The sequence below is a fragment of the Rousettus aegyptiacus genome, unplaced genomic scaffold, assembly GCF_014176215.1.
Source record: "Rousettus aegyptiacus isolate mRouAeg1 unplaced genomic scaffold, mRouAeg1.p scaffold_m13_p_3, whole genome shotgun sequence".
Lineage (NCBI taxonomy): Eukaryota > Metazoa > Chordata > Mammalia > Chiroptera > Pteropodidae > Rousettus > Rousettus aegyptiacus.
Window position 1 is genome coordinate 149867488 of NW_023416306.1, and position 27380 is coordinate 149894867.

At 37.2% G+C, this 27380-nt stretch overlaps 2 protein-coding genes and 1 pseudogene across 2 annotated transcripts; all 3 read right to left on the bottom strand.

Moving 5' to 3' along the window:
* Positions 1-1736: 1736 nt before the first annotated feature.
* On the bottom strand, positions 1737-4246 carry LOC107508530 (disintegrin and metalloproteinase domain-containing protein 21-like). The gene has a single exon (XM_036217995.1). The coding sequence runs from the start codon at positions 4083-4085 to the stop codon at positions 2814-2816; it is 1272 nt and encodes a 423-aa protein (XP_036073888.1). The 5' UTR covers positions 4086-4246; the 3' UTR covers positions 1737-2813.
* A 9297-nt stretch (positions 4247-13543) lies between these two features.
* Positions 13544-27219, bottom strand: LOC107507045 (cytochrome c oxidase assembly protein COX16 homolog, mitochondrial). The gene is made up of 4 exons (XM_016138035.2): positions 27011-27219; positions 25052-25123; positions 16598-16660; positions 13544-13919 (listed from the first exon to the last, which is right to left on the bottom strand). The coding sequence occupies exons 1-4, from the start codon at positions 27077-27079 to the stop codon at positions 13803-13805; spliced, it is 321 nt and encodes a 106-aa protein (XP_015993521.1). The 5' UTR covers positions 27080-27219; the 3' UTR covers positions 13544-13802.
* Positions 16669-18606, bottom strand: LOC107507041 (annotated as a pseudogene).
* Positions 27220-27380: the final 161 nt, after the last annotated feature.

The window sequence follows — 27380 nt, forward strand, 5'->3', positions numbered from 1 at the left end:
CTAAGAGAAAAATTGGAGTTTTTAGGGCAGGGTGAAGGTGGCACGGTGGTATGCAGGGCAGTGAACAGCATTTTGACAATGAGAATTGCATGTACTGATGGGCAGGTGCACAATACAGCCAAGTATATTCAAAACAGAAAATAGCCAAAGGATGCAAAGTGGGCTAATCATTTTTGGGAAACCTGGCAGAGTGAGAGATATCCCTGGATCTCTCCCCTTGAAACAACAATAAGCTGAACATCTAAACTCAAGAAAAAACACCCAAACTGCACACCAGCACTTCTGAGTGTGGGATCGGCGCATAAGAGCTACCACAGAATAAAAGTACCTTCTTTGCAGCAGGCAAAAGAGAGATTTTTATTTAATAAATCTTCCTGGATAAAGAACAGAATACACTTCCATTAATGCCCAGGTGGAGAAATGGTCCATTAAATACCAGGACCAACCAGATGACAAGGCATATCAGAAAGAAGGAGAAAAATCTCCAGAAAATAAGCTTACAAACATCAAAATATGCATCTTAAATGACAAAGACTTCAGGATGGTGCTTCTGAAAAAACTCAATGAGATCCAAAACAACTCATATCAACAATTTCAGGAACTGAAAAAACAACTAGATGAGGAGAACAAGAAGACTGAAGCTCATAAAAGGAACGAAACAAAACTTCTGGGGATGAAAAACACACTGCAAGTGTTGAAAAATGAAGTAGCCAGCTTCGGAAATAGAGTTGATCAAAAAGAAGAAATTATCAATGATAAGGAAGACAGAAATCTAGAAATACATCAGAAGGAAGAAGAAAGAAACCAAAGAATGAAAAATAATAAAAGAAACAGTCAAGAACTAGTTGATACCATCAGGAGAGAAAACAAAGGAATAATGGGCATTATCAAAGGCGAGGAAAAGGAGCAAGTATTAGAAAGCATTTTCAGACAAATAGGTAATGAGAATATCCCAAATCTAAGAAATGAGCTTGAGCTTGGAATTCAAGAAAACAACAGAACACCCAGTTATCTTGACATAAAAAGGCTCTAATCAGGACACTTTGTATTAAAGTTATCAAAGTCTAGAAAACATAATGAAAAATAATGGCAAAAAGGTCATTTGACTCCATTTACAAAGAGTGGCATTCAGAAGTTATGTGGACCCTATAGAGAGGGTATCTGCTTAGATCTGTATTTTCAAGAGAGGATTTCCAAAAGCACTAAGAATAGGCTGAGGAGAAGACAAGTGGGAGACAAAGAGATTGATGAAGGGCAGGTACCAAAGGGAGCATTAAAAATGTGTGTATTTTAAACTTTTAGTGTTCAATTTTGAGCAAGAGCTGCAGTAGTTTTACAAACAGATTGAAGGTTTACTTTTACATTTCTGAATAAATTTCATACAATTAATAATCCATTTATGTGAATTACTTCACTTAAATATTTGCTGCATATTAGGCACTGTTCCATGTATTGGGACACAACAGTGAGCAAAGTGGATGCAAAGACCCCTGCCCTCGTGGAGAATATTTTCTGGTATTCAAAGAAGGTACTCCAAGCGGATACCCAAACTTCCAGATTAAGGCAAAGAGAGCAGATGGGCTTGGGTAGAGAGCACAGAGGGGACAGAGTCAGGAGTTGGCATTAAACACACCACGATTTGTTTATACCGTAAGAAGAATGTCTTTCTTTCTCTCTTTCGGTTACCAAAGAAACCCAAAAGGTTGAGTGAGGCAAGCAATATTATTATCCTTGTTTTTAGCTTTTGGAACAGAATGTTAGAAAATTTAAGCCATTTTCCCAACTTTATTACATCTCTTTTGACAGCAGCGGGGATTCCAATTCTGCACATATCCATCTCTTGGGCATGCCGGAGCCTGCCGGCCAAGTCAATTGGTGCCTGAAATGGGTAGTGAGGATTAAGAAAAAGGACAGAGACAAAAGAGATGATGGGGGGGGGGACTAACAGTCAATACTGCAGCCTCGAGTTTATTTAGCCCCGCCTACTTCCATCTAAGTACAGAGAGATGAGCTTAGCTCTAAGCATGCTGCACCATCCTAGTTCCACATCACATCATCCTAGTTCCACATCACATCATCCTAGTTCCCATGAACTCCTGTGGTAAACAGAGCATTCTTGCACAAGGTCAAAGCATGGTCAGCAACTCCTTTAGGGCAAAGTACACTTCTATGTGTGTGAATCACCTGAGCTATGTGATACATTCAGTACCTCATAACGGCTCCCAACAAGGGCACCGATGGGATGTCTTATGCTGTCCCTCTAGAAGGTCACATTCATTGACCTGATTTCTAGAATTTTCCTCATGGCATGTACCTGCAGTCAGTCTTGAGTTGTTCCATGCTTGTCATTGGGAAAACATCCATGATTGCAAATCTCAATCCCAATCAGAATCGCATAGGTACCCAACTGCTGGCAAATGGAATCCACTACGTTGGCAACAAGACATGCGTCCTCTGCACCTTGAGAATTTACTTTAGGAGTAAATGAAGAGAGGCAAGGCTCACCCTGAGTCCTCATAGGTCTGTCTCCTGCCCTTTCTACGCGTCATATCTGCGCTCAAGAAACACAACGAGGACCTACGCAGAGGGAAAGCGGAGCTCTATTTGCTGCTTACAACAATGGACAGTAGCTAGTAAGATGTGAGGAATTACCTTTGCCTGACGGCAATGTTTCCGACACTGACGAAAGGGAAGGTTTCTTCATTTTTCCATAGGCTGTCAGAAAAGTGCTCACTTTCAGGCATGCATTATATTTCTACCTTCAAGAAACTGAAACTTAATAATGCATAGGATATTAAGTAAAAGGCATTTTCTTAATCTGAAGGGTGAGCCTTGGTCTCCTTGGGAGCAAAGTGCTTTTGAAGGTACATGAATACAGTAGTCACCAGTAAAATCAAAACAGACAAACTAAGAATCATAACTAGTGGAAATAAAGCTCCTCTTCTGGCAGATGTTGGGCCACTGTCAACACTACCTCCATAGCCTCTGTGCAGGCAGGAGGGTGGGGACCATCCATAGCCCCAGTGGCAATGATGTTTATTATTGCAGATCCCCTTCATGTTGCAGGTCTCAGGCAGGCAGATTTGTGACGGGCGAGAGAGACTGACACACTTCTTGTGTATGCAGATCTTCCCTGAACCACACATTGTGCCATCTTTCACTTCACCAACATCAGGTACGTCCACCCCTAAATGATAACCGATACCCCAGCAGGTGACGCCATTGCGGTGAATATGCTGCAAAGCAGAGCCATCTCTCAGGTGGGGAATAGCAACCACGTTTTCACACTGAACTCTCCCACAAACGATATCAGCGGTATTACACTTTAGGTATGTCGTGCCATTTATACCACAGTGGCCAAAACGGTTTCCCTGTGAGTTGATTTCTTTATAGCAATTCTGAGATGCACTCTTGGCCCCCTCGCCGAAGATCTCCCTGCACCGTTCATCATGGTTATTACATCCCTTTTGATAGCAGTAGGCATTGTCACTACAGGGAACCCCGTCCTGCACATATCCATCTTCTGGGCACTGATGGGATGTCCCGTTGCACCACCCTGGAAGATCGCGTTCATTGACTTCATGTCTACAGAGTGCCCCTGATGGCATGAACTTGCAGTCTTTGCAACAAAGCCCAGAAGCACAAGCAGCCCCGGGCCTCAGAGTGCAGTTCGACAGACAACAGGGATCTCGTTCACACTGCTTCACAGATCCACAGTCGCACTCCTCTTCTCCTTCGACCACACCGTCCCCACAGCGCTTCAGCATAAGGACCTCCCCTAGACTTGCAGGAGTGTGCAGACATGATCCCTGGTTGAAAGTGGTCTTTGCAAAATCCGCATAAGTGCAGTTGCTGAATCTCTCTGCTGGCACTCTCACGGCATTCGTGATGCAACCCCTCTGCCCACACAAACAGAATTCTTCATCATGCCGCATACCCAAAGTATGGCCTAACTCGTGGGCCATGGTGAAGGCAGAAAGAGACCAGGGGTCTCCTTGGAAATTATTAACTCCACAGTCAATAGGAGGATGATATATTCCTGCAACATGAACTATACCAAGTGTACTTATAAGTGCATTTTTCATGACAATATGTACAGCATAGTTCTGTAGCTGGGAAAACTGATTTGTTCCCACTGAGCAAAATCCTTCAGAACCTGTTCTATGGTTATTAGTAAGTTGCGTCTTATTCTCTTCTCTCTGTCTCTGTCGGTCTCTGTCTCTGTCTGTCTCTGTTTGTCTCTGTCTCTGTCTCCCTGTCTCTGTTTTGTGTGTGTGTGTCTCTCTCTCTTTCTCTCTCTCTCTGGCTCTCTCTCACTCGCTAAGGTCTTCTTAGAACACTCCCTGCCATATAGCCACTCGATAAAATCAGCCAAAGAAAAAAGTTATTTTGAAGCTAGTACTAGAGCCTCTATGGCAATTTGGAGGGCAGGGTGTTTACCTGGTTAATTGAAAAAACAAATCTGAAGTGCTACAAAAGGTTAGATTGAATGGTAGTATACAGAGTACTGTCTTGCTATTATCGAACCTTTAATGCTAGAACATTTACTGCCAGTTAGCCTTTAATCTTCAGGCATTTATGAAGTCCTATTTTCTATTCATTCAAAGACCAGCAAGCACACATTTTTGTGGGTCCTTAGACGGCTTGAGGAACACAAAGATGTAAAGGAATTATCCCTGCTGTAAAGAAGATGGCAAGCTAATGGGCACACAAATGAACGTGCCTAAGTACATCGCTAGCTTTAGCAAAAGACCCCACATGAGCCATTTGCCAGGGTGAGTGAGTGAAAGCCTCACCTGTCAAGTATTATTTGAGATGACATAATAGTATAGATGCAGGTGACATAGAGTAACATGCCCCTGTGGTATCCCTGAAACCTTTCCATCTGTCCTTGCCTCTCTGTTGCCACTGATACATTTCTGATTTAATCTCTTATTATCTTTCCAACTATTAACGTAGTCCCTAATTGGTCTCCACAGGAGAACCTCCTAATTTCCAAATACTGCTCATGTCTACAGGACTACAGGGAAAGAAAAGAAAAAATGAAAGGAAGGAAACTACTGTAATTTTTTTTTACCTAGATCAGCCATTGTTCTTTTTCCTTTTTGTAAATATACTTTGTTATGGTGGCATTAACTAAAGCCAGTAAGTTTCAGCTGTTCACTTTACAGTAAAGCATATGTATGTATGTATATATGTGTGTATATATGTATATATATTATATATGTGTACATATACACATATATATGTGTGTGTGTATATATGCATATATATACATATATGTGTGTATATATACAACTATATATATATATATATACACACACTATGTGTTCACCTCCTATAGTTAGATTTCTTTCTGCCACCACATTTTTTGACCCCTTTTACTGCATCTACCTCCCCCTTCCTTCCCCACTCCCCATCATCTTGTAACCACTAGTCGGTCTATAGTCCGCCCATAAGTCTCTGTTTCTTTGTCCTGCTCCTTTGTTGCTTTTAGGTTTATATCGCACATATAAGCGATATCACGCAATTTGCAACTTTTTCTGTCTGCCTTATTTCGCTTAGCATGATTATCTCGCGTTCCATCCATGTTGTCGCAAATGACAGTATTTCATTTCTTCTTGTGGCTGAGTAATATTCCATTGTATATACGACCCACAGCTTCTTTAGCCAATCATCCATCGTAGGACACTTCGGTTGCTTCCATGTCCTGACCACTGTGCATAATACTGCTATCAATATCGGTTTGCAAATGTCTTTTCAGATATGGGTTTTCAAGTCTTTGGGTAAATACCCAGAAGGGGGATTGCTGGATCATGTGGTAGAGCAGTTCTTAGTTTTTTGAGGAACCTCCAAACAGTTTTCCAAGTGGCTGTACCAATTTGCAATGCCCCCAGCAGTGTATGAGGGTTCCTTTTTCTCTGCATCCTCTCCAACATGTTATTACTTGTCCTGTTGATCTTAGCGATTCTAACAGGGGTGAGTTGGTATCTCATTGTGGGTGTGATTTGCATTTTTCCTAATAGCTAGCGATGTTGAGCATCTTTTCCAAAATTTGTTGGCGATTTGTATGTCCTCTAGGGAGAAGTGTCTGTTCATGTCTTCTGCTCATTTTTTGATTGGATCATTTGTTGTTGTTGTTGTTGTTGAGTCATATGATTTCTTTGTATGTTTTGGATATTAGGCCCTTATCGAAGGCATGGCTTGCAAATATATTTTCTCATTTGGATGATTGTCTCTTTACCTGGTTGATGATTTCTTTTGCCGATCATAAGCTTTTTAGTTTGATGTAGCCCCATTCATTTACTTTAGCTTTTACTTCCCTCGCTTTTGAGGTCGAATTCATACAATCCTCTTTAAGTCCTAGGCCCTTGAGTTCAGTTCCCTTGTTTACGTCTATGCATCTTATTGTTTCAGGGCTATATTCAGGTCCTGAATCCATTTCGAGTTAATCTTGGTTGTGCTGATAGACAACAGTCTCGTTTCATTCTTTTGCAGGTGGCTTTCCAGTTTCCCCAGCACCATTTATTGAAGAGGCTTTCCTTTCTCTACTGTTTGTTTTTCGCTTTTTTGTCAAAAATTATTCGCTCGTATGAATTTGGGTTTACTTCTGGACTCTCGATTCTGTTCCACTGGTCCGTGTGTCTGTTTTGTTGCCCGTATCATGCTGTTTTGATTACCGCTACTTTGTACTATAATTTGAAGTCGGGCAGAGTGATACCTCCGGCGTCATTCTTTTTTCTCAGGATGGCTTTGGCTATCTGGGGTGTTGTGATTCCATACAAATCTGATAATTATTTTTTCCATTTCTTTAAAAAAATGCTAATGGGATTTTGATGGGGATGCATTACATCTGTATAATGCTTTAGGTAATGCGTCATTTTAACTATGTTGGTTCTTCCAATCTAAGAACACAGAATATCTTTCCGTTTCTTCGCATCATCTTCGATTTCTTTTAATGGAATCTTGTAGTTTTCCTTATATAGGCCCTTCACATTTCATTAGATTTATTCCTAGGTATTTTATTCTTTTGTGTCGCAATTGCAAAAGGAATTAGTTTTTCCACTTCTTTTTCTGACACTTCATTATTAGAGTATAGGAACGCTACGGATTTTTGAACATTGATTTTTGTATCCAGAGACTTGACTGTATTTGCTTATTGTTTCTAGCAGTGTTCTTGCGGAGTCTTTAGGGTTTTCTGTATAGAGAATCATGTCATCTTCAAATAGTGACAGTTTGATTTCTTCGTTTCCTATTTGGGTGCCTTTTATACCTTTCTCTTTTCTGATTGCACTCATTAGGACCTTCGATGTTATATTGAATACAGTGCGAAAGTGGACAGCCTTGCATTGTTCCTGATGATAGAGGGAAGGTTTTTAGCTTTTCACCATTAAGTATAATGTTGCCTGAGGGCGTGTCATATGTGGCCTTTATTATGTTAAGGTACATTCCTTCTATCCTGATTTTGTGAAGTGTTTTGATCATAAATGGGTGCTGTATCTCACTGAAGGCTTTTTCTGCAGCTATGCATATGATCATATGATTCTTATTTTTTAATTCGTGTATGTGGCGTATCACATTAATCGATATGCATCTATCGAACCATCCCTGTGCCTCTGGGATGAAGCCCACTTGATCATTGTGTATAACCTTTTTAATGTGTTGCTGTATGCAGTTCGCTCGTATGTTATTTAGAATTTTTGCACCTGTATTCATGAGAGATATTGGTCTGTAGTTTTATTTTTTGTGTTATCTTTACCAGGTTTTGGTAGCAGAGTAATACTGGCCTCATAAAATGAGTTGGGAAGTGTTCCTTCCTCTTCAATCTTTTGGAAGAGTTTTGAGGAGAATCGGTATTAAATCTTTTTTGAATGTTTGGTAGAATTTGCCGGTGAAGCCATCTGGTCCTGGACTTTTACTTTTTGGTAGGTTTTTGGTGATTGTTTCAATTTCCATACTGCTGATCGGTCTATTTAGATTTTCCAGTTCTTCTTGATTCTAAGTGCTGGTCCATTTTTCTAAGTGCTGGTCCATTTCTCCCAGGTTATTAAATTTGGTGTTATTTAATTTTTCATGCTATTCTTATGTGATCCTTTTATTTCTGCAGTGTGCATCATTATTTCCCCTCTTTCAACTTTGATTTTGTTTGTGTCCTTTGTCTTTTTTCTTTTGTGAGTCTACCCAGGGGTTTGTCAATTTTGTTAACCTTCTCTAAGAACTAGCTCGGTGCTGTATTTATTTATCTATCGATCGATTGATCGATCTTTTTATTTTTTACCTACCTACCTATCATGTATCTATCTATCTATCATCTATCATATATCTTTCTATTTATTTTTGTTTTCAATTTCATTTATTTCTGCTCTGATTTTGATTATTTCAATTTTTCTGCTGACTTCAGGCTTCATTTGTTCATCCTTTTTTAGTTTTTTAAGATAGAGAGGTTATTTATTGGGGCTCATTTATGTTTTTGGTGATGTAATGATATGAACCTTCCTCTTATGACCACTTTTGCCATGTCTCAAAAGTGTTATATGGTGTGCTAGGATTATCATTCGTTTCTATGTATCTCTTGTTCTTTTTATTTCTTCTCTGTCACAGTTATTCTGCATTCGTATGTTGTTTAATCTCCATGTATTTGTGGTTCTTCCTCATTTCTTTCTGCAGTTGATCTCTAGTTTCCAAGCATTATGTCCAGTGAATGTGGTTGGTATGATTTCAACCCTCTTATATTTGCTCAGGCTATCTCTGTGTCCCTGTATGTGGTCAATCCTTGAGATTGTTCCATGTGCACTAGTGAAGAATGTATCATCAGCTGTTTTGGGACAAAAGGCTCTGTAAATGTCAATTATGTCCAGTTGGTCTGATGTGTCATTTAAGGATGTGATTTCCTTGATTTTCGGATGGGATGATCTGTCCATATCTGACAGTGGGGTATTTAGGTCCCCTACGAAGACAGCGTTTTGGTCTGTTTCTCCCTTTAGTTCTGCTAGTAATTGCTTTACATATTTTATGGATCCCGGATTGGAAGCAAAGATATTAATAATTGTTATGTCTTCTTTGTACATGATTTCCTTTATCATTATGAAGTGTCCCTCAGTATCTTCCTTTTCATTTTTTTAGTTTGAAGTCTATTTCATCTGATATTAGTACCACTACTCCTGCTTTCCTCTGAATGCCATTTGCTTGAAATACCATTTCCCACTCTTTCACTTTGAGTCTATATTTGTCTTTGGAGCTGAGATGTGTCTCCTGGAGGTAGCGTATGTTTGGGTTTTATTTTTTCACCCATTCTGCAAGGCTGTGCCTTTTTATTGGTGAGTTCAATCCATTTACATAAAGTGATTATTGAAATATGAGGTCTTATAGTCTTATTTTTTTGCTTTCTGGTAGCTCGGTGTTTCCCTTACTTTCTTGTCCCTGTGTTTCTGTTTTCTTTATTTTGGTTGGCTTTTGTGGATTTTGCATCTGGTTCTCATATTATGATACACACACACACACACACACACACACACTACAGGTCTAAATCTTGGCATGTGGTCACCATTAGGATTATGTAAAAGATAGTTATATATACATTATATATATATATATATATATATATATATATATATATATAGTTGTCCATTTTCTTTTGTGTATGCCTTATCTCCATCCCCCTTTGCAAATTTAGACCCTTGTATCCCCCCCCCTTTTCAGTCATTATTATCTCTATTTGTCCCTATGTATGGTGAACGTTCATTACTATCTTGTTATAATAATTCTCTTCTTATTATTTAAGCTTATAATGCCCTGTTCTTAGTAAGAGTTTCACTCTTCTGCTTCTATCTGCCTGTTAGTCCCTTTATTTCTAATTATGTATTTTTTTCATTTTGTTTTCGGTGAACTGACCCCTTTTGGTATTTCCTGTAATGCAGGCCTCGTAGTTGACAATTCCCTCAATTTTCGTATGTCTGGAAAAGTCTTAATTTCTCCTTCATATGTAAAGAAGAGCTTAGCTGGATACATTATTCTAGCCTGGTAGTTCCTTTCACTTAATAGTCTAAATATTTCATTCCGTTCCTTTTCTGACTTGGGAGGTTTGTGCTGAGAAGTCCGAGGATAATCTAATGGGTTTACCTTGTAAGTTACCGTTTTCTTCTCCCTGATTGCCCTGAGAATTCTGTCTTTGTCGTTGTTTTTTCAATAATCTTAATACAATGTGTCTTGGTGAAGGCCTTTATGGGTTGAGATAACTGGGTGTTCTATTGACTTCTTAAATTCCAAGCTCCAGCTCATTCCTTAGATTTGGGAAATTCTCATCAACTATTTGCCTTTGGTAATGCCCATTATTCTTATGTTTCCTCTCCTGATGGTATCAGCTAGTTCTTGAATTTCTAATTAAAAATTTCATTTTTCATTGTTTGGTTTCTCTCTTCTTCCTTCTGATTTATTTCTAGATTTATGTCTTCTATATCACTGATTCTTTCCTCCATTTAGTTGACTCTATTTCCCAAGCTTGCTATTTCATTTTTCAACTCTTGCAGTGTGTTTGTTTTGTTTTTGTTTTTGTTTTTCAATTCCAGAAGATCTATTCTGTTATTTTTGAGGGTTTTAATCTCTTTGCTCTGCTCATCTGGTTGTTCTTTCAATTCTTGAAATTGTTGATATGACTCGTTTCAGCACTGAGTTTTTTCATAAGTACCACCTTAAATTCTCTATCATTTAAGTTGCATATTTCTATGTCTGTAACTTTATTTTCTCGAGATTTTTCTCTTTATTTCTCAGATGCCTTGTCATCTGGTTGGTCATGGTGTTTAATGGACTATTTCTCCACCTGGGCATTAATGGAAATATATTCTTTTTCCAGAAAGAAAATTTTTTATATAAAGGTCTCTCTTTAGCCTGTTGCAAAGAAGGCACTTTTCTTTTTGTTTCCAGTAGTGGTGTCTAAGCCTCTTGCATCCTTATTTTATATTTTTCCTGCCAGCCACACCTCTGCCTTCTGTCCTAATGACTGGGTCCTGCCACCAGCTGGCCATGGAGAGCTCACAGATTTCCCAGGCAGGGCTATTCAGGGAACTAGCCACTCTTTCACCCCTTCCCCTCCTCATGCAGGGAGCTCCAGTGGTTGTAAGAGGCAGCTTCTTTATTTCTCCCAGTCCACTGTCTGACACCTGGGGTTCTGATCTGTGGTAGCTCTTATGTACAGATCCCATGCTCGGATGTGCTCGTGGGCAGTTTGGGTGTTTTTTGTTGAGTTTTAGATGTTCAGCTTATTGTTGTTTCAAGGGGAGAGATCTGGGTATGTCTCTCACTCTGCCACGTTTCCAAAGATCTATAATCTTCAGTAAATTTTACAATGATTACTAATACTTTGTGTCAGATAGCTGAGTTTTCTTTAGGGTGGAGAATTTAAAGGCAATGACAGAACACTACTGATCAACTGCATTGTAAACTGATAGGCTCCCATGCATTCTCAAAGGCAAAAGATATCAATTAGGTAGATATATTCATTTCTTACCAGGAAAGACTAGGAAAAAACTTTGCACATTAGGTCTGCTCAGAAAGCACTGTCCTTGGTGTTGTGGAGAGAAGAGGAGAGATTGTGCAGGATAGTTAAAAGAAACTTTCTCTGCCCTGGAGGCTTATAGTGTAACCAAATCTCAAAACCATGCTTGTGCATCATACACCCATAAGTGCTGAACTCATTTATTATAATAGCTTTAGTGGATTCATAGAATGTTCCATACACAGGATCATGTCATCTACAAATTGAGATAGTTTTACTTAACCTTTTCCAGTCTGGATACCAGCCGCAAAGAATGACTTGGGAAGTGTTCCATCCTCTTCTATTTTTTGGAAAAGTTTGGGAAAAATTGGTATCAATTCTTCTTTTGAATACTTGAAAGGTATCACCAATGAAGCCATCTGAATCTGGCTTTTCTTTTGGGTATTTTTTAAATATTAATTCAATTATTATAGGTCTATTCAGATTTATAGTCCTTATTTGGTAGGTTGTGTCTTTCCAGGAATGTTATTTCATCTAAATCATCTAATTTATTAGAATACACATGTTCATAGCATTCTTTTATAGTTCTTTATTTCTACAAGGTTGCTACTAATCTTTTTCATTTCTGATTTTAATATATATTTTTAAAATTTTGGTAAACCTAGCTAAAGCCTTGTCAATTTTGTTGATCTCTTTAAATAAAAAAACAAATTTTCATTTCATTGCTTCATGCATTTTGCTACTGTCATTAGATACGAACACATTAAAGACTGTTCTGTCTACTTGGAGAATTGACTCCTTTATCTCTCCTTTATCCCTCTTTAACCCTGACAGTTTCCCCTGCTGTGAAGTCTGCTTTGCCTGAAATAGCTACTCCTTTCTCCCTCTCCCTTTTTTTCCTTCTTCCCTTTCCTTCCCTTATTTCCTTTCTTTGCATGTCTACTCTATTGATGACTCCATCAAAAGCATTCTTTATTTCTGTAAATAGGCCTTAAGTTTTGTGGCAGTATTGTGGAGGGGGAGGGTAACTTTCTATAGTCTTACAATTGATTAGGTCTCAGCCTTAGTGATCATGGACCACTGAGATGTGACCTTCAGAACTGCTTCTGTCTTCCTCCTCCAAACCTCTATTCAATTGAGACATGAAGGCTAGAGGGGGCTGGAATTGGCTATTTCCCTTACCCCATTTGGTTACGTTCTGGTAAAACCCAGTGTGATTTGGCTCTAGCAAAATACTTTCTTTGAGGCCAGGCTTTTGTTAAGGAGAACAGAATTTGGGGGGCATAGTTCTAAATGGTTACTTTCTCCGTCACCTGCTGAAAACACAAGAAATTTTCTGATACTCACTGTGAGAATCTGGTTGCACTCCAGAAAGTAAAACTCAAAGAAGTGTGCTCCCAGCCTGGTCTCTAGTTTTTAACTCTCGAGTCAGTGCTCAGTGTCTAGTAATTAGTCAATTACTCTTTAAATATTCCCAACTTGATGCTGGTTCCAGTGGTGGAGTCCAAGTGGTTTTTCTTCCAGGTAAACTGTGATTTTCTGTATTTGCCTCATGTTCAGGATGGTGGTTTTGTCTTGTGACCCTCAACTCTCTCATGGATCAAAGAATAGTCATGGATTTTGTTTTTCGGCATATAAATTATGCTAAGGCATAAAGCATACTTTAAATCACTGTTTTCCAAACTGTAGTCATCTGTGGATTACCGGAACTAATTTACCATATCTGTGTATAATGTGTAATATTTCATGACTTTTGCTTTAACTGGAAACAATATAATTTTAACATGTTTTAACAGTATCAGTACAATCATTAGGTGCTGCTTTGGAGACTGATTAGCATCCCATGTGAGGTATCAAGATTCTTATTAGACTGTGATCAATATTAGTTTCCTACATAGATTTGACATAAAATCGCCGCTTGATGTTACTGTGAGAATTTGAATCCAGACCAACTATTCTCATCAAGTATCAGACTGAAGTATCAAAATGTTACCCTGCGGCTAGTGGAAAAGGAACATGGGTAGGTAGTTGCTAGTGGAATAAATGACACTCTTTGTGTAGCACTGTTCCCATTTTTATTGAGTGTATATGATATATGTGGTCAATACTGTTACTTTCATTTGCAGATGGAAGAGTTGGAAAGTGTAAAAACCTGTACTTGACATTTTATCAAGATTATCTGTCATCAAAACACTCATATCCAGGCTTCTGCAGGTCTAGAATTTTCTTTCCACTGGATAAGAGTATGTAGTGGGAATTCCAGTTGATAACATGTTATGAACGGAGGGAGGGAGGAAAAGAATCAACATAGTCAAGTTGTCTTAGTCTTCAGAAATTCTGGATTTTGTCCTTGGAGGAGGTCAGGATCTTCCCATGGCCTGGGTCCTCGAATATTCTTCCAGTTATCAAAAGTAGAGTCTTTTATCTTCTATAGAGCCATAAAAATTAAAGTATATATATATTAGTATAGGAATCCTGTGGCTTTGATTAGGACATCTCTGAATGAATGACTAAACGAGTGGAAAGAATCCAGTAGGTCTTCAATTATAATTTTAACAAATAAATCAACTGCATATCAAGCATAATAATTGAAGCAATGACATATTTCTTAGGATTTGGAATTTTTCTTGCTTGCTATTGATGTTAATACCTATCTTTTCCTCCATCAGAATAAAACTATGAAAATAAAAATAAAAGTGTCTACATGCTTTGTTTTTCAGAGCACAAAGAAGGGAAGAAGTTGGAAAATTAAAAGTTAAACTCTGAAGGTTGATCTAGCATGATAATGACTAGCATAGGTTAGCACAGGCAATGGCAGTAAATGGGAGAAAAAGAACAAAGGTGGAAACCCTAAAGTCTACTAGAGGGAAATAAAGATGATTTGTCCGTCACCTGAAAAATGAGCCTGAGCTTAAGAATGAAAAGACATTCCCCATAGCTGCCATAAACAAGGCCCTTTCATGTAATAAATACTAGTTTAATTACAGTTGGGTCATTGTACTTACAGTCAGTGTGAAGTGCTTTTCAAGGAATAAAGGTAGGATAAAAGGGAAGAACAAAAATGTTTTTTCACCCTTCTGACAATTACTTTCACACATCTGCTTTGACTGTTCTGGCAAAACTGAGTGAATAAGACAGAAAAAGAGACTCGGGGAACACAGAATAGCTTATATAGAGAGACAGGAAAAATAATATTAAGTTTACCTTGACACATGGATTCTAAGCATTACTCTTTTACTAATGAGCTGTATAACCTTAGGCACGTGATTGAAGCCATCAGGGCACTAATTACCTCCTAAGAACAAAAAGGCTGGACCAAATGGTCTACATGGTTTCTTCAGTACTCAAATTCTATGGTTTCTAAAAGAACAAAACAGAAAATCTACTCCTAGACAAACCCTCCACGGCATGACTACTGACAATAATGCTTTCACTGAGAAGCAGCAAGTTACAGGACAAAATAATGGGGAAGTAGTGAATGAAATCATTCTCTAAATTTTACTCATGGTTTACCAGGAATTTGTAATAAATATATATGGATGAACAAAATTCTATTAATTTAATGTGCAAGAAAAAGATAAATGATTTTCAAGTACAGTTATGAAATGATTCAAAGTTATAAAAAGGTCTGAAGAAAGAATGGCCTTCACCCAAATAACATTAAAGCATATATGTTTAAGAGAATGTAAGAATAATTCTTAGATGGAATTTAAAGTTGACAGAACTTTATATAAAAGTGGTCCAGTCTTCAGAGTTCTTTGGTGAAGAAAAGATTCCCTGCAGAATTCTGCAAAACACGCAGTCATTAATTCTGTAAAATACGCAGAGTCCCTGAAGAGTAAGCTGTACATGTACTGGGCAAGACCCCCTAAGGATTACTAGTTAACAGCCAATTGCTACAGAATTGAGTGTGGAACCGAGTCAAGAAGGGCTAAGGGAAAGCAGAGTCGATATTGGATTTTCAGCCCTGTCAGAGTGGACTTAATACCTAATTGCTATCCTGACATCCAGCTGAAACACCAAAAAGGCTGCTCTTTAAGAGTAAGGATTATTCCAAAAGTAGGACTTACTTTATATTACTTTATATTCACCCAACAAAGCTTAAAACCAAACCCTGACAAGATCCTATGGGATGACAATTTGGAAAACAAGACCCACAAAGAGAAAGGTTCGAGAAACACCAAAGCCTTTCCACAGTTCTTGCTTTATAAAGCACAAAACCAAGTTCAACATGATCAGCCAATAATTGAACTGCCTGCTAAAACTTTAATTCTCTTCAATTGATTATTCACAACGTCCACTTTTCAATCAAAATGACCAAACATATAAAGAAACAAAAAAATACAATCCATGGCCAAAAAAATGAACAAACGAAAAGAGAGAACATCCTCCCTCACCACATTCTATAATACAATGTGCTATTTATAAAACTCTTTGAATTTTTCTTATCAAAAAAAAAAAAAATGAGTGGGAAATGACGCCTCATTTATGATTTTAAGTAACGTTCCTACTATAAGTTGAACATCTCTGCATATGTTTAAGAAAGAAATTTATTTCCCTTCCTCTGGACTCTTAACATGCTTTGTCCATGTTCCTACTGACCAAGTGAATTGCTGAACTCCTCCTCCATATTGAGTCGCAGATGCTCTTCATAATTAAATAAATTAATTCATTACAGTAAGACAAATAATAGTTTTACAATTTCTCATTTAACTAGTGATTTTAGAGACATTATTTTTTTAGGCCAAACTTTTGAAGTTTTTAGTAGGAACTCATCAATCTTTACTTTTAAAGTTTCTGGGCTTTTTATCAGATTTATATAGGCTTTTCTGACTCAAAAAGAATGCCTATTTTTTTTTCCTAGTAGTTTTAGCATTTTTTTTTTAAAATTCTTGATCCATCTATAATTTACTCTTTTATAGTATATGAAATATAGATCCATCTGTATTTTCTTTTCAAATGACTACATAGTTATCCAAATATCATATGTTTAAGGTAAATAATTTTTTTCTGCACTGTTAATAATTTAAGTTTACCTTAAGGCAGACAGAACCAGTCACTGACTAGGAAGACTGTTATAAAAGAGACTATATTTACATACTGTACCTCATACTCTGATTCCAATGACACTTTATTCATTTTCAGTTTTTTTTCTAATTCAGGATCAATCTGTTAAAAAAAAAAAAAGGAGCCATATGTTATTTAAGTCTGTTGGATTTAAAAATATTATATAAGGGATTGCTGGGATGGTATGGTAAATTACAAACGTATGGCAGAATCTTCCCCATCCATCCATCCATCCAATCACATAACGATAAGTGATATGGTACTACTATCAACAGCAGCTTATAGTTCCTGAGCACTTGGTATGTGCCAGGCATTTAGACATATGTTACCTCTTTTAATCCTTACAAAAAAGCCTATAAATATTATTATGATCATAACTAAGAATAACAGGACACAGGGAGTTTGAATAACTTGTCAAAGAGGCAGAACTTGGCTCTTAACCACCACCCTAAACTGTTATTACACAGAAACGTTATAAAAAATACCAATAGAATGCTGCTCTTGAAACAAAAAGGAACATCTTCCATATGCTAGAAACAAAGAAGTTATCCATGAAAACCTTAGGATTCCATAGTGGTAAAGAGGAGCTGATGCCATATTTCCTCTGTGTAGCAAAGTCTTTAGGAAAGGATGTGATTCCTGAAATTAATAAATGAACGATAACTACAACAAAACCCAAGTTGGATTAAAAGAGATAGCTAAATTGTAACCGAACACAGCTGAAGACCAAATTAGTACACTAGAAATACAACCTGAGGATTATTCCACTAGAATGATGCACAAAGAGATGGGATGAATGAAAGAAAAGGTATAAGGGCAATAATTAATAAATCAGTAATTAAATGAATAACATATAGAAAAGACATGAGTCTTCAGACTAAAAGAATACAATAAAAAATAACTATAAAAAAACAAAAACAGCCCATTCGAAATCGAGTAATTGTAAAGCTTTAGAATATTAAGGATCAAAAGAAAATCTCAAAAGAAAAAATAAGACAGCTTACAAAGGGATGAGAATTAGGAAAAAAGACTCATCAGTAACTTAAAATTAAACTATATCTTCAATGTTGATATTGAGAAAGGATTATTTTGAACCTCAGTTTTACTTTTACTATATTCTCATTTCTTCTTTCTTGGCTTCTACTTGATGGAGTTTTTCTGTCACTGTTTCGACTGGTAGAAATACCTACACAAATACCAATAATCCCAGTAAATGTTGAACTCAACTATTAGAGATTTTTCTGACTGAAAGTTTTAGAAATCCAGCTATATACTACTTACAAGCAATGTACTTTAGAAAATGAAAGCATAAGGTTGAAGGCAGAGGGTTACAAAAAAGACTCAACACATAGCAATATTTGGGGGACTCAATACATAGCAATATTTTTTTTATTTTCCGGTTTTCCCAAGGAGTTTACTTAGGCAAACCAGGGGACAGGAAGGCCTTGCATCTAAAAGAGGGTGATAGGCCCATTGGTGGTAAAGCAAGGCTTGTGCTAGCAATGAAGGACCCAGCGGGCAGCAAGAACTTGACCCTGGAGTCGTGGAACTGCTCAACTTCTGGTGGCAGCACTTGCTGGCTGCAATCTCCTCCACCTTCCTGATCTGGATTGGGTGGGCACCGGAAAGGTGCCGGGCCCCCAGGTCTCGGGAGCACTGTGTGACCGTGCCTGCAGCGGTCAGGTCACATTATTGCTCGTACGCGTTGTGGGTGCTGCTCCGGGAGTCATAGCGCAGTCAGATGCCAAAGATCTTCACCCATAGGGGGATTTCTTGAACACCTGCCCATAGTAGCCAATTTCCCCTGAAGACTTCTTCATCTTTAGCTGAGACACAAAATACCAGAAGTGAGACTTGGCGACATGGTTAGGCGCGAAGGTGCGCATGCAGCAGAGGGGCGGCAGGCGGCACTTGGGGTTTGGCAGGCAGCATCCTACCACCTGTGTTCTCACAGGGTGCAGGAGGCCTTCATAGCTCTCTTGCCACGTTAACCACCACCCACAAAAGGCACACGGCAATATTTTTAATGGACCAAAAATTGGTGGCAAACAGCATCAAAAAGGTACATTTTATACTGATAAATGGCACAGTTTTTCAAGAAGATATTAGAATTATAAAATATTACATGACTACATTGCTTTGAAATTTACATAGCAAAATAGATAGAAATATAAGAAATAAATACACAGAACATACAAGAGGAGTTTAACATATCTTTCCCAGAAACTAACAGATCAAGCAAATTATAATTAAACATGATTTTTGAAGAATGTAAGTAAAATAATTAAGTTTTTTCTATTAGGTATATACAGAATTTTGCACCCAGCAAATTTAGATTGCCATTGTCTCCTCAAAAACATACATTAACCTCACATAACTGCCCTGCACCCCGAACACCTTTCTTTTGTCTTTAGCTGAAGATATTTAAGTTGATGGCTTGGACCATTTTGTGGAGAGTTTTACTGTTTTTCTGATTATCGCTCATATACATAGGAGTTAAACATGTTATTAAACTTTTTTTGTTTTTCTCTTGCTAAATCTGTCTTTTATTAAACAGGGAATCTCAACCAAGTAACATAAAAGAGTAAAGAAAAAATTATTTTTCCTCCCCTTTAATTGATTCAAACACTGAATTCAATCTCTGAAAAATAGTTTAGAAATTATGAAATAGAGGTGACAAAGGATACACATACTCAGTAACCTAGCAATTCTTTTTTAGTACATGTGGAACAAAAGAAATACGTAAGAATGCTCGGAGCAGCATTATTTTCACTAAGCAAAATTGCAAATGAATCCGAATGTCTAACAGTAAAATGGATAAATAAATAATGGTAATATTTAGTGGAATACCATTTAGCAATGAATAAATCATGGGGTCAACAAGTATTGCCCATGGATCAAATCTAGTGTCAAAATTAATAGAAAGAAACCTCATTTAAAATCAAGTTGGAAGGCTAGGAAGAATTCTTGTGACCTACATTGATCGCAGAACCCAAAAGGAAGAACTCTGTGTTTATAATAGCTCTCCCAACTTCCTCTTCTCTATAGAAGAGTTTTCTCTCCTTTGTTTCTCAGTATTTGCCCATGGTTCACCATTAGACTACATGTCCTGAATTGCAATTCTTTGTTGTTCCTAAATAAACCCACTTCGCTAAAGAAATATCTGGCTGTTTAAGATGTGTGTTTAAGGTAAACACGAGTCTAACAAACATCTCTTTTGGTAAATAAAGTTTTATTTGAACACAGCCATGCTCATTTGTGTTTGTCTATGGCTGTTCTTAAGCTACAATAGCAGAGTTGAATAATTGTGAAAGACTCTATGGCTCACAAAGTCTAAAACAGTTACTATCTAGCTCTATGCAGGAAAAGCTTGCTGACCCTTGAATTTAGAGCTAGAACATAGATGGATTTCATACATGTCCCTCTCATTGTTCAGGTCTCTGTCTCATTCTCTGTCTCTGAATGGAGACCACGCTTTGTTTATGGAGCATTATTCCTCCTTTAATAAACTATTTTTTTTGTCTCTATGTCTGGCATGTGCTTGTATTTCTTCCTGCTCGCAGTCAAGAACTCTACTTCTCAATGTAGGCCTTCAGTCCCCACTCAGTGGGATTCACCCAATCCTGCATCATTTTCGACTGAGAACATGGCAAGTCACTTAATGCTGGTGAGGATAAAAAAACCTGACTATATTATTGAGAGATAACATGTCTGTACTTTGGGTGATTTTAAAGAGATTTTCAGTGTTAATTTTGATAGTGTGCAACTGTGTAATTTCTGCCTTACTGACAAACATCAAAAACAAACCCCTAACTCAGATACCACTGTATTGTATAATATTTTGATAAATCATCTTTCTGTGTCTTTATTTTCTAAACAAAATAGGATTAAAATGTATCCAATGGCTTAAAAGTAATTTACAAAATCAAAAATCAACAACAACAACAACAAAGAAACCATTATCTACATTCTCTTAGGATTTCAGCGATTAAAGAGCCACCAGGGGCAGGTGACATAAAGAGCTGAGAGCTGAAAGGCCATTTTTATCCCTGGGTATACTTGTCAAGCCAGAAAGTGCTACAGGATAAGAACAAAGGCTTGAAACCAGGTAGAGAGCTGCCTACTGGGTGTTAGAGAAACCATCACAAAGGGATAGTGGTGACAAAAATACAGATCAAGGGTCTTACATACCCAACATGGACACACCTCAAGATAGTTTCTAAATTCTGAACTCATAACATAAGCATACACAGCAAGATTGGAAATTTCTAAAAAGTAGAGCTGAATTTCCTGGAGTCCCAATTGAAAATCACATAGGGTCATGCCCTAGGTATAGAGAAGAAGCAGAGTTATTTCAGCTGCAGCCAAGCCATGACCTGGCTCACTCCTGGATAGTATCAAAATCAGCTCCCCAACTCTATCCGCATGGCAGAAAAAAGATAAACCTTTTCTGGGGAAAAACAATATTATATGGAACCTCCACAGTTGTCTACAAACAATGTCCAATGCTTAATTTTAAAAAATTAGAAGGCATGTTCAAAGATAGAACTATCTAACCCAAAAAACAAGAAAAAAAATTACACAACAAAAGCAGATCTATAGTTGATCTTTGTGTTGGAGAGAGGCTTTAAAAGTAACTAATACATGTGGGTTCAAGGTACTGAAGGAAAAAAATAAAAATATGACTTCATGGACGATTTCCCCATAGTATTAGAATATATAATTAAGAATTAAATGTGCATTTCAGAAGTAAAAAACACTATAAATTAAATTACAAAATCAAGGATGACTTTAATAAGACATTAGACACAGCAAAAAATTCATTTAATGACTAGAAGATATAACAATAGAAAATATGCAAATTAAAATTTTTTTTAAAATGGAGGAAAATAAAACATTAAAAAGCTAATAAACATGTTGGACATAATTAAAGAGTTTAACATAAATCTGGATTGGAGTCCCATAAAGGAAGCAGAGAGAAAACTGGGCAAAATAAACATGTGACAAGACAGTAACAATTTTTTGATTTATGTTTTCTGTGCTTTTTTTCATTGAAATCTTCAAAGAAATCAGAAGACAATTTGAAACTCCATTTTCAAATCAGAGAACCTAAGACCTAAGATGAACATTTTGTTGTTGTCATGATTCAATTCATCACTCGATACACTATAGAAAGCACAATCCTTGGTAAGATTTAATAGAACTAGCTCTCTATTATAAGGGGTCAACACTTCTGTTACCAAAATTTCCTCTTTTGTTTCAGCATTATTTTAGTTCTAACCTCTGGATCAGAAAAATGGAACTTTCTCAGTTTCACAGAGCAATCAAGGGCATAGTATGACAACACATGTTCTCATTAGTGTAGTACATACAAGGTTACTTAGCAACTGCTATTTTCAGCTGAGCATTGGTGTTTTGGGGGGCGACAAGTAAACCTGATTTAAAAAGTACTTGCTTGTCTCATCCTGGACTTGTGAGATTCAGTCTTCATATGTGTTTTGACATCCCTGTTCTCACCATACCCAATCTCAAGTTCTGTTTTGCATATTTTGTAGTATGCTCTGTTTTGGTTATTTAACTCCCTAATCCAGTTCTGTCTCCTTCCACCTGTCATTAAAATAACAGTCATTTAGCTTTCTTTTTCAGTGTTGTCTGGATCATACTGACATTGGTATTCTAATTGTTCTCATTTCCATTATTCAAATCTTAGAAAACTTGGCCACAACATTTACAATGTTAAAAATTAAACTATTACTATTTCCTTGCAAAGCACAAAGCCATAAAAGACTGGTAATGCTCAGGATTACAACACACTTACTTGCACACTTATATTGTATTACTTGGAGTGATGTGACAATGGATGACCTATTATTGTGGATCCATGGTTGTTGGCATTAGGAGTCAGGAGAAAAAAGAGTAATGGCTACTAAGGAAGGTAGATAAACTATGTCACACCTACTTGTACAAACTGTCAAGCTATTGCTTCCAGTTTATTTTCTTACCCTACCTCATGGTTTCTGTACTTTCAACCTTCTATACATATGACTGAAAAGCAGGAATTTTTGTATGCTAAGACTCTGGACTTTCAGTCCTAAAATTAGGGCAGTTCCAGGAAAACTAGGATGGCTGGTCTCTCTGAATCAATACCATCTTTCTCCACCCTTCTCAAAACTTCTCAACTGAACTCATCTTCTCTCACTCCTTCTCAACCAAATTTGTCCTCTCAATCCCAGTCTTGACCTCAGCAATCTCATCCTCTTGACTGCCCCCCTTGATCTCAATCTCTCAACCTTTATAACCCCATCAACTTTAATCAATCTTATCCTCTCAATTCCTCTCAAATTTAGTCCACCTCACTCACTCTACCCTGTCTGAACTCAATCTCCCCTAAACACTGGCTCTTCACTTCACCTGAGTTTGACTTCTCAACATCAACCAACTTGAGCCTCTCAGTCTCAGTTGGTCTTGCCCTCTGATCCTTCACACCTGAACTCTGTCTTCTCTTCCTCCTTCCATAGACCTTTACCAACCAGACCTCTAACCTTGTTATCATGACTTCAACCGATCTTGTCCTCTCAACTTCAACCAACCTCATTCTCTCAATTTTACCTAACTTAGTCCTCTTTAACCCAGTAAACCTCTTCTGTTATCCCAATCTCCTGCATTCTCTTTCCTTAACTGAATGATTACCACCACCATTTATCCAGTCCTCGAAACTAAAATCTTGAGTCATCTGAGATTTATTCATATTTTTATATTATATACATCACATTAGTCATCAAATATTATCAATTCACTGCTAAATTTTTTTCTGGAACCTATTTATTTTTCTCTATCTTCATTGCAAATGGTTTATTTCAGATTCCATTATTGTTCATCTATACTACTGTCAAAGCATCCTAACAGGTCTCTCCACCTCCTATTGAAAAAAATCTCTTCTCTCCTTTCTTGCTCCCACAATCCCCATCCACCCTGCACTCTGTTGCCAGAGAGATTTTTCTAAAATGAAAATGACCATACGCCTAACACTCCTTCTTTGTTATAAAATATTAACCATTTCCACCATTTGGCTCCTAATCATTCTTAATGCCTTAATTCAAATGTTGATACTTCTAGGAAGCCTTCTCAGACACATACCCCTTACCAAGTCTAAACTCTATGCCTCTCCTTGAAATTTTAGTAATTTTTTATACAAAATTCTAATACAACATTTTACTGGGCATTGTCATATTATATGTTTAGGTACATGTTTATATTAGGTGTCTTCCAGACTCTATTATGCTAAAAGCTTTGTAAGAACCAGTTTCTTAAATTTTTACCTGTAGGATCTAACACATTATAACCATGTGACAAATACTCAATTATTTTTCAAATACATGCATGTCATCCTACTTCCGAAAGTCAGATTCCTATAACTTTCATCTTAAAGCAAAAAAGAAATAATTCCTTAATAAAAAAAAAAAATTGGCATGCTAACAAAAACTTTTTAACTCAGTTGATAATTGCTCTAGTCCCTCATAGAAACTACATATTTTTTTAAAATGTAATATTTATTCTAATACCTAGTGTCTTTAAGACTAGCTGGAGTTTGATGTTTCTCTTAAACCACAAAATTAACTGAGAAAATTGAATATGTCTTTAATACTCTTTACTTTTCTACCTATATTACAGAGGTTTGCTCATAAAATACACACACACACACACACACACACACACACACGCACGCATAAACGTAAGGAAAAAACCTCCAATAGTAGATGTGTGTCACAAACCAAAACTACATACTTATGAATGAAATTAACCAAAGTTCTTACATAACACTTGGCCTGAATTTGAAGTAATTGTGTAATCTATAGGGTGAAAACACTAGCTCTACCCCTAAATAGCCATGTGACCTTAGGCAAGTTACTTAAGCTCTCTGAGCCTTGGTTTTCTTGTCTGTAAAATAAAGACAACTGTGTGTGTGTGTGTGTGTGTGTGTGTGTGTACACATGAATGAATCAGTACAGTCCTACCACAAAGGCATACCTATAAAAAGGATACCTAAAAGATAGGTACCACTATTTATAATGAAAAATAATTTTCCTTTCTTTTCGTATTAGTTACTAAAGATGAATAGCAATATAATTTATAAAATCACTGGTATTAATATGAAATACTAACTTATAACTGAAGTAACAAAATAAAGTGAAATTTTTGTCTCATGCTTTTTAGTCGTCTCTAAATCCCAAAAACAACACTAGAGCATATGCTGCAGCAGAAAGCTAATAATATTGCAAATTTTCTAGTGAATAAGGAGAAAGATCACTAAATTCTTTACATTTCATGTTTCATTTTCATGTGATTCTTAATGTTAAGAGCCTAAAGACCATACATCAGCCTTGAAAAACAAAAGAATACTCAGACTACTTAGTATACTGAGTATATACATCTCCTAAACAAGAACATATATATATACACAGACACAAGTCAAACTCCAATTATGGTTCTTACTTTAGTCTTCACAGCATCATAACGGATTTGTGAAAACTCACGAAGACCAAAAGAACCTCCAACAATCAACAACTGAAACAAAGAAAGAAAAAAAATTAAACTAAACAGAAGGGGAGAATTCAGTCTACTTATAGATTATTTATCTAAATGCCAACAGTGACAGATTATACAAAATCCTATCTAGATTTTTGTTACTGTTTAGTTACCATCATCTTTCAGAGTACATGCAGTATATATACTGTCACTGGGAAATATTTTAGCACATTGCCAAATACCAAAATTAGTACCTCATACCTGTATTTGACCTTATGCTTTAAATAACATCATCACAAGCTTTATATTAGTCAACTAAATGACTTGTCCATGATTACAATGGGTAAAGCCAGGAATAAAATTCTGGCCTTGTTTCTTCATGACCAAAATTCTTTCAATTTTATGATTTTACAAAATAAGCCTATTGGAGAGCATTTTTCTTCATTTTATTACCAAGTGATAAAATAATCCCCTGAAACATGCCATACTTCTAAGGATGTGGTAAATCTTAAAAGAGCCCTCAAATTGTGATTGCTGCTTTATCATCTCCTCCAATAACCTAATGGGCTTTATTTCTTCATCCTAAAGCTGCAAAAGTCCAGCAATATGGAAAAATATTAAGTATCATCCTTACCTTCCTTTTTATATCGATGTATTAATATTACCAGTTAAGGAATACAAAAGTATAAAACATTATAACATAGAAAATTTTATAATGATGAAGTTGAAACACCTTGAAGTTACAAAACTTTGAGGGTATGAATTTCAAAACCCAATAAATCTGACAACATAAGATTGAAAATATCTATCCCGACAAATAAATGAAGTAAAAACAACATAAAATCTAAAGACAATAAATCAGGTAAATATCTGTTACATAAAAGCACTTAATATTTGCAATGTCAATATGTAAGAATTCTTTGTAAAGTGAAATAACTTTTCTCTTAGTTTCAATAAAAAGATGCACCCCTGGTTTTCCTAACTCTTCAGCTTCCCTCTATCCATTCTTCCTCACCTTTTCAACCTCAAAATGATGAAGTGCCCCAAAAGACTGTCCTCACACTTCTTCCACCTATTTACAACCAACACTGAGACCCTTGGTGATGCCCACTTATTTAAATATGGCCTTTATAACCTAACAACCTCCAAATGTACATTTTCAATGGGAAATAACCCACTGAAGATCTGCCTTTCTATTTAACATTTCCACTTGAAAGGTATACACAAATTAACATTTAACCGGATTAAAAAAAAAAAAACCCTCTACTTTCAAAATATTTCTCGAATCTGAAATTTTTAACTATATCCTCTTCTAAGGCTGTAGTTAATACTGTAGTCCAGGCCATTATCATCGCTTTTCCGAGCTACTGCCATCATAGAAGTTACAATCACATGTTACATTTTAAAAATCGTTTGGTCTTTGTCCTGGGTTTCTGGTAGGGGCTAACATGTAATTTCCTGAGTGCTTTAAAAATATACACTATAATACATCGAGCTCTCTGAAGGCTGCTACAATGTGGCAGGAGCTGTGCTAAATACTCAATTCACAAGGTTTTATTTTACTCAACAACGACCCTGGAAGAATTGAGCCAGTTCACAAACTAGGAAGCTAAAGTATGGCGATGACCAAAAATGTACAGTTAAATTAAGTAAATACATCTAGTTCCAACGATCCAGAGTATCTTCAAGCTGTAGGGGAAGGGGGTGGGTGGGGGGAGCTAGTTTAGTAATCATCCAGACTTGGGTGGATGGTAAGATAACCGACTACCGGCCGGAGAAGACTAGAACAGCCTAATAGCTCTCAGCCTATCGCCAGCTCCTTCCTAGCCCAGGTTACCGTTGCCGCCTTACAAATCCAACCAGCCGAATTTGAAGTCCCACCCCTTCCGCAATCCCGCCCCCACACCTTTTCCTCAGCGCACTCACCAACATGGGGACTCCGTAGCGAAGGGTCTTGTTCTTGCGCAACGCGCGCGTCACCCCTTGTCTAAACATGACTGAACTCTCAGATGCGCTGGGACGCCCCGCCAAACAGGCCCAGGGCGGCCTCGCGAGTCTCAGCGGCTCAAGCTCCCTCCCAGACCAAGGACGTCTTAGACTCAGCTCCTCTCCTCAGCCTCCGGCCGTATGGTCCTTTCCTGAGAGGCCTCCGCCAGGCAAAACCAATCAATCCATCGTAACATACTCGCTCGTCCGTCCGGAAATTCGAGTGTCGGAGCTTTGGTTCCCCCAGGCTGGCTTGCAATAGAAACTTAGGGATTTAAATCATATTGATACTCATCGTCACATGGTATGG